The sequence below is a fragment of the Sinocyclocheilus grahami genome, unplaced genomic scaffold (genome assembly GCF_001515645.1).
Source record: "Sinocyclocheilus grahami isolate Dianchi unplaced genomic scaffold, SAMN03320097.WGS_v1.1 scaffold273.1, whole genome shotgun sequence".
Classification (NCBI taxonomy): Eukaryota; Metazoa; Chordata; class Actinopteri; order Cypriniformes; family Cyprinidae; genus Sinocyclocheilus; species Sinocyclocheilus grahami.
This window is the reverse complement of record NW_015505452.1, coordinates 621,680-629,128: the sequence shown is the minus strand read 5'-3', so window position 1 is coordinate 629,128 and position 7,449 is coordinate 621,680. Positions and strand designations below refer to the sequence as shown.

The 7,449-nt window shown below is 38.2% G+C and overlaps 1 protein-coding gene across 2 annotated transcripts in view; it reads left to right on the top strand.

Moving 5' to 3' along the window:
• The window catches only part of LOC107599844 (adenylate kinase isoenzyme 5-like), a 91,234-nt gene that overhangs the window by 62,064 nt on the left and 21,721 nt on the right, over positions 1-7,449 (top strand). For both annotated transcript variants that reach the window (XM_016291546.1, XM_016291545.1), the window contains exon 8: positions 5,312-5,388. In XM_016291546.1, the coding sequence (XP_016147032.1) occupies positions 5,312-5,388 (77 nt within the window). The remainder of the gene's footprint in view (positions 1-5,311; positions 5,389-7,449) is intronic.

The window sequence follows — 7,449 nt, the reverse complement described above, 5'->3', positions numbered from 1 at the left end:
TCTGCTTGCCACCAGAGGTCACCCTTCCACTACTATGGACTCTTGCACCACACTACTGTTGCACTTCACCTGGACTACAGTTCCCATCATCCATTGCACTGATTACACACACAGTTGATTGCACACAGCACTGATTGCACACAGCTGTCATCAATCACACCTTCCCTATATAACACTCACTCTGTTCCCCGTCAAGCTGCTGAGTATTGTATAGCGTTTATCACTCTCATAGCGATAGCTACTCTACGGAGCCCGTCTAGTTTATTTCCTAGTCCTAGTCCTAGTCCTAGTCCTAGTCTTAGTCTAGTTTTGCCTTGCCTTGCCTGTTTTCCGGTCCTTTGACTATTGCTCGTGTTTTCAGATTACCCCTTTTGTCAAGCCCTCTGGATTACGTTTGGCGATCGATGACCCACGCTTGTTCTAGGATTACTCTTTGTCTTGCCTGTGTTGTACCTGTTTGCCATTGTTTGACCCATGCCTGTTATGACCAAGTCTCTTAAATAAAAGTCTTGCATCTCGTCAGCCCCGTAACAGAAGAAGCCGAATATTATTGTCTTGCTGCAATCTCTATCAAGACTCCATTATAGGAATATTTTATTGCTCAGTGGTTGCTCTTTCTAACCTCAGGAGTCTTAGTTGTGATTCTCATGTATTTCTCATTTTAGTCTCAACAGTGTCTCAGATGTTTCTCCTAAAAATCCTTAGGAGAAATAAAAGTAGCCACAACTGAGACATGAGATAGTTCTGAAAGAAAGGAATCCAAAATGACAATGGGAGAGAAACGTGTGAGACACATGGGAGATCTCTTTATTGTCTTGCTGTAATCTCTTGCAAGACTCCATTATAAAAATGTTTTACTGCTCAGAGGTTGCTGTTGCTTTTTTGATTGCAATGGGGTTTTTCACCTTTAATGGTCAGGACAGTAGGAGTAGAGACAGGAAACAACTGGACAGGTGAGAATTGAACAGGAGCAGGAAAGTACCTTTACTTTCTGTTTTTCAGCAGAAAGTTTTGCAGAAATTGAAAACGGAGTCAAAGGCTGAGAATTAGTGTATGGTTTTGCAGATTTGGTATGTGGTTCTGGGGTTTGAGTGTCAGGTTTAAGAAATTATGTGACAGGTAAAGATTTTGTGTGTAAGCAGTTGAAAAAACAAACTGTAATTCCATATTGAAATCTAAAACAAAAATGAATAGTATCAAAACTTTGTAGATAAACTATGAACACCTACATAGTGTTAGTCTTTCAAATTCATTACCATCTTTAAAAAAAGGGTACAACTAGGAATTTTGGATTGTAATGTGAACATGGACCATGCGACTTGTGATTTCAAACATTAGAAAGCTGGCATGCTTCTTTTGTAAACACATTTTACAAAAGAAAACCTGTTGTAACACTACCTGTTGTTAGTGTTTTTAGGTCATCGTTTCTAGTATATTTGTTGGGTAATGATCTCTGCTATTGTTATGGAAGAATGACTTGATTTTAGACATGTATGAAATGTTTTGATAGTTGAACACAACCGAATGGAATAGAATGCAGGGGTCTCAAGATGATACACACACACACACACTTTTCCTTTTTATAATCAAAATATTTCTAACATTTCAATTTATTGTTTTCTCCTGTGTCATCCATATCACTTTCCATTCACTTTCCAAACTGTTCTGTTGTACCATAATTCTGCAGGACATGACATCAGCAGCATTTCTTGCAAAATAAGTTATCCTTAATCATTAGTTATCATATAGTTAAACCTCTCATCAAGTTTGATTATTGCCATAATGGTGGCTGAGCTGGACCAGAGCATATTTCTGTAAGTCTGTTGCCCTTTTATATAGAAATACTTCAGGCATGTTCATTTATTAGCAGTGGCAGAGTTCAAAAGGTACTGCATCACAGGACTGACCCTGCCGCCCACTCACACGATCCCTCAAACGCTCCCCCAATAACGCCACGTCTGCATCAACAAATAGATTTCTGTGACTCACAATCCTACTGGGGCAAGAAATGTTCCATTACTTCCTGCAGTCTCAGGTGCATAGTCTCTGACTTAATACATAATCCCACCACATCTCCTTCATAGTGCAAGGAACAGTTCGTCAGACAGCTGCTCTTCCCATAACAGTCATTCAGATGACTTCACGGAGAGCAAAACAGTATGAAAAAGGATCGGCTGAAACAGCCTGTTCTTTCTGCAAGAGAAGATGCTGTCACTTTTGGTTTAGCGCTGGAGGACAGGGAATGGAGGTGTCAGGGGATGCTACAGTGCAGCGTCTCTTACAGAGGCGACCGGTGTCAAAAGGCATCAGCCTCTTCCAGCCTGTGGTAGTGCAGCGCTGAGCTGAATCACAACACTCACAACAGATGCTTTCATGGGAAACTTTGTATCACATGACTGAGGCCAGACCCATGTGACGAAAGCTTCATGTCAAAATCACTGATCTGTTAGAATTTCTATGAAATATTTCTTGCAGTTGAGACTTATTTTCCTCTGGACAGCTGCTATTTCAGTGAAACTTCAGAAATATTGTTTATTCATAACGAAATTCAAACAATAAATACGTTGTTTTGGTGCTCTTTAATGCGGCAGGCGCGATCGCTTTAGCGCCTCAGTTCAAGCGCAAGGGAATCCATTTAATCGTTCTCTTTACTACTATAGTACATAATGAACATGAAAAACGTAGCCTATTTTATAAGAAAGTCTACAGTACAACTTACTGAAATGTCTCATGTAAAAGCTCATTCAGTGTTTCAAACTGCGAATAAAGCTTGTAAACATTGCAACCTAATAATACATTTACCTCAGAATAACCATTCGGTGTCCATAAGCTCATCAGTCAGCTAGAAAAATAACTATAAAGAAGAGTATTTTGCTATATTTATGCGCTATTGGATGTTAATATTTTTACTTAACCTGTTGTCTACATGATTCAACTCCTCCTACAAAATTACATTTTACTAATGAAGAAAAACAGATTGAATGTGTGAAAGACATGTGACAACACTTGTAGGATGCACAGAGGAGGAGCCCAAACTACACTCAGTGGCCAAGTGATGCTTGTTATGGTCCATGATATTTGTACAGATTATGTGTCATGAAAAATTCTTTGTGACTATGTATTTCAAGTTGGAAAAGACGTTTAGTTCCCACTTTAAGTGAACCTTAGTTCCCAGGTCATCTACAAGATCGATTAAAATGCTGATAAATTCAAGAAAAGATGACACATAAACACATGAAAGTATGATTGGAATGTTAAAAAATAATAATAAAATAAATAAAACACGTTTATTCTGTGGCAACTAAAAAAATAATTTGGCACCTAAAATGTTTTCTTATAGGAGCCAATGGCTCCTTGCTTGATTTTTTTGTTTGGAGCCCTGACCAGAGTAACTACTTAATCACAATATGAGCATGATTCACTAAGGTTTGAGAAGCAGTAAGTGCCCCTGTCCCGACGGAAAAGTGCCCTTTCGGTCCGGTCTAGGTGTGCCCAGACGGGCCGCAATTTCTACCGAGGGGGACACCACCCACCCTAATTTTAGAATTACAAAGTCAATTACAAAAGTAAAACATTGATTCAAATGTGAAATTTTGAAGTAGAAAGTTTAACTGAAACTGAAATAGCAATTTTATTTACAACTTCAAAAAATGTTTACAGTACATTTTGTGTCCAAATACTGTGATGAAAAGCTACATGTGTTTTAGTGTAGGGCTGTGCGATTAATCGAAATCGTCATAAAATCGCGATTTGAGCATGCTCGATTTCTAAATCGCTTTAGAGCACGATTTTCCGCGCCCCCGACCTCCCGCGGTATGCTATCCGAACCAAACAGAATGCAGCACGCCTAAATGGAGCACGAGAACAGAACAGACCGGGCGGGCATACAAACGTAACGCCAGGTTCACACACTCCGTCTGTGGTGCATATTTTGTCCACGCCCAAGTTAACGGATCAGAGCGTTCACACTGCATGCGATTGCGGTCCGGCAGTGCGCTCCAGGAGCGGTGCATCTGCAGCAGTCATGCTGCGATCGTTTTTGCACGGAATCTATTTCTGCTGTGCTGCATGCGCTGAATTAAAGCGATTCAAATTATTCGCTGTAAAAATTAACATGGATTGACACGGAAATTTTGTAATTACACCATAAATGCATATAATTAAAGTCTACTGTTTCACAGTCAACACGTGGCTTTTTGGCTAGATTTAAAACAAGGAAAAGTGCACTTTTAGATAAACAACGCAATAATAGATGGCACTGGTGGTGGTAGTTAAACAAAGTTATATTTATTGAGTTTAAAAATGTGAATATGTCTATGAAAGATTGTATTACTGTACTGTGATAAAAGAGAATCACAGTGCCGAAAAAGCATTTTCAGAAACAACGTTTGGATTTGAAATCTAAATAATGGATAAATGTTGTGTTTGTGGTAAACAGCCGCGGATCAGGAGCGGACTGCAAACGCGTCCTGTGCGAAAGCAAAATGAGTCCATGCTGCTTCTGCACATCATACACATAATGTATACGCACTGCGTATACATTTTTTTTTTCTGCCATATGTCTATTCTAGAGACATTTTGTTACACCTTTACTTAGTGATTATTTTGCCCTATGTCTGTTCTAGAGACATGTTACAGCTTCTTGATAAAGCTCTAATTGGTTTTCTTTTGGAAATATGTTTCAAATTCACACTGAATGCATTTATGACTGTAAAGCATGTCTGCGTGTTTAATCGTGATTAAAATCGAAATCGCTAAATTGATCGAAGAAATCGCGATAGGTTTTTTTTGTCCATATCGCCCAGCCCTATTTTAGTGTGATTTTCTAAGCTAGGCTTTTCTTTACTAAGTACTGCAACAAAAAAGGTTGCATGAAATAAAAACATCATGTCAAGAGAATCATTGCAAGTATGACCGTCTCGACTTTGGAAATATCTAAGCAACTGTGTGGACATCCAGCAGCCAGTTCAATAGCAGTTTAATATCTATTCCTTTGCTCTGTTGAAACATCCTCTCGTGCCACAGATGAATGACTAATGAACACATGGGAAACCTTTGTGATTGTTGCCTACGCTACTGAAAGGACTCCAGGGCTCCTTCCGCAATTACTGGTACAGAACAATAAAGAACCGTCAGTGTACAGCAGCACTTCATTTCAATGACGGACAGTAGTTTGGAGGAACAAGAGTGTCTTTATTTTCACATAAGGCTTTGCTGTAATTTCTGTATTTTTCTTCTTTGAATCACAGACCACAGAGATTGTTAATGTCTTTTCTTACAACTCGATTGTATCTTTTGCTTTTCTCTGTAGGACCCAGTGAGCTCGACCTTAGTTTGCTAGCAGACAGCAGCAGCCTGGCAGATGTTCCCACCAAATTTGATGAACAGGTACGAAAATGTTTCCATTTTCTTTTCTTAATCCACACATTGGCGTTTGGTTGAGCACTTCTTTCTTTGTTTTTCTTTGTTGGCTGCACTTAAAAAATGGTGTACATGATTTTTTGAAGAATTTTCGAAGATTATTGGAGTACATTTTACAAGAAAATACAAGAACAATACAAGAAAAAAAAGATCTTTCTACTTGAAAATTTACCATTTTATTTAATGTTACTATTAATTGTGAGCTTGCTAGCAATTTCTGAGTGAAAAGTGTTGTACAACTTTAAATAAGGTTCTATTTGTTAACATTAGTTAACATGAACTAACAATGAAAAATACTTCTAAAGCATTTATTAAAGGGATAGTTCACCCAAAAATGAAAATTCTGTCATTAATTACTCACCCCCATGTTGGTCCAAACACGTAAAACCTTCGTTTATCTTCAGAACACAAATTAAGATATTTTTGATGAAATCTGAGAGCTCTCTGACCCTCCATTGACAGCAGCGCGGGTCGAGATTTTGAAGCCCAAAAAAGTGCATCCATCCATCCTAAAAAGTGCTCCACACAGCTCCAGGGGGTTAATAAAGGCCTTCTGATGTGAAGCGATGCATTGTGTTATAAAACATAATCTCTATAGCTTCCACTAACTGTCGTATGCTCGGTCACGAATTAGAAGTACAAAACGAGGATTTGTAAAGGAAAATGTCAGAGGATTTCAATATAAGCCAAGAGGAGACTGGTTTTCCTTTGCTGTAAACGAAACTTGTTTTTTGCAAGACTAGCAAATTCTCACCGGAGCTTATGCTATGCCTACGTCATCCGCTGGAATGCCAATCTCTTGTGTATGTGCATACGACAGTTAGTGGAAGCTAGAGATTATGGTTTATAAAGTTTAAAGAGATATTTTTCTTACAGAAACACATCGCTTCGCTTCATAAGGCTTTTATTAACCCCCCAGAGCAGTTTGGAACACTTTTTAAGGTGGATGCTTGGAAGAGCCAGGACATTTTTTTTTTATGTAACTCAGATTTTATTCATCTGAAAGAATAAAGTCATATACACCTATATGGCTTGTGGGGGAGTAAATCATGGGGTGATTTTCATTTTTGGGTGAACTATCCCTTTAATACATTGTAAAGTTTTACCAAAGTTGTTTCTACACGATTATTGTTTTTATTTTCAGTGTAGGACTTACAATTTTCACTCAGAAATTGCTAGTAAATGTCATAAACACAAAGAAATGGCAAGTAGCACATTGAATTAAACGGGAAGTAGAAAGACTGAAATCTTTTTTTACATGTACTGCAAATTCTTAATCCAGGAAAACACAATGGTTTGATAGGATCTCAGCTATCTGATGCGACTGTAATTGTGAAATCACAATAGCATTTAGAGCACCATTAGCATGTCAGAAAATGTCCCATCTGTCTCGTCTCTTTATTTCATTATGCAGTTATTGGAATCTCAGCTTAGGCTCAGATGAAACTGCTGAAGGGTTATTATAGGCAGACTGAGCAAGTGCGAGATGCTGTATTTAATGGAAATGCTTGCTGAGTGACAGTCCTGCATTAGTGGATTGCCATTATGAGTGACTCTATCTCTTGCATTAGCTTCTGTCTGGATGACGCTTTAAGCCAAAGTCCTTGACTTTCATTAGTATGCTATTTGAACTATTTTTGGAATAGTCTTTTAAAGAAAAGCCACAGTAGAATGGCCTGTATATTTGTTGGGTATTTCAGTAGCTCAAACTAATTATTGCATTAATAAACAGGTACATAGTCACTGACCTTCAATATGGAAATGTAATCAATGTTTCTCAGTCATTGAGTGTGTATGATATAATGAGACGGCTCTATAGCTCGATGTGTGTATTTTGGGATTGTTTCAGACCATCTATTTTCTCAAGGTCAGGAAGAATGTGCTATAGAATTTATGTAATCCCCACTCGGATGCTGTCTCTGAAAAAGCTTGTAAAGAGAGGTTTTTTTATTTTTAGCATTATCCCATATAGAGGTTAATAAATGCATGTTCTTTGATCTTATGTGATGTAACGCATGCAGTACCTAA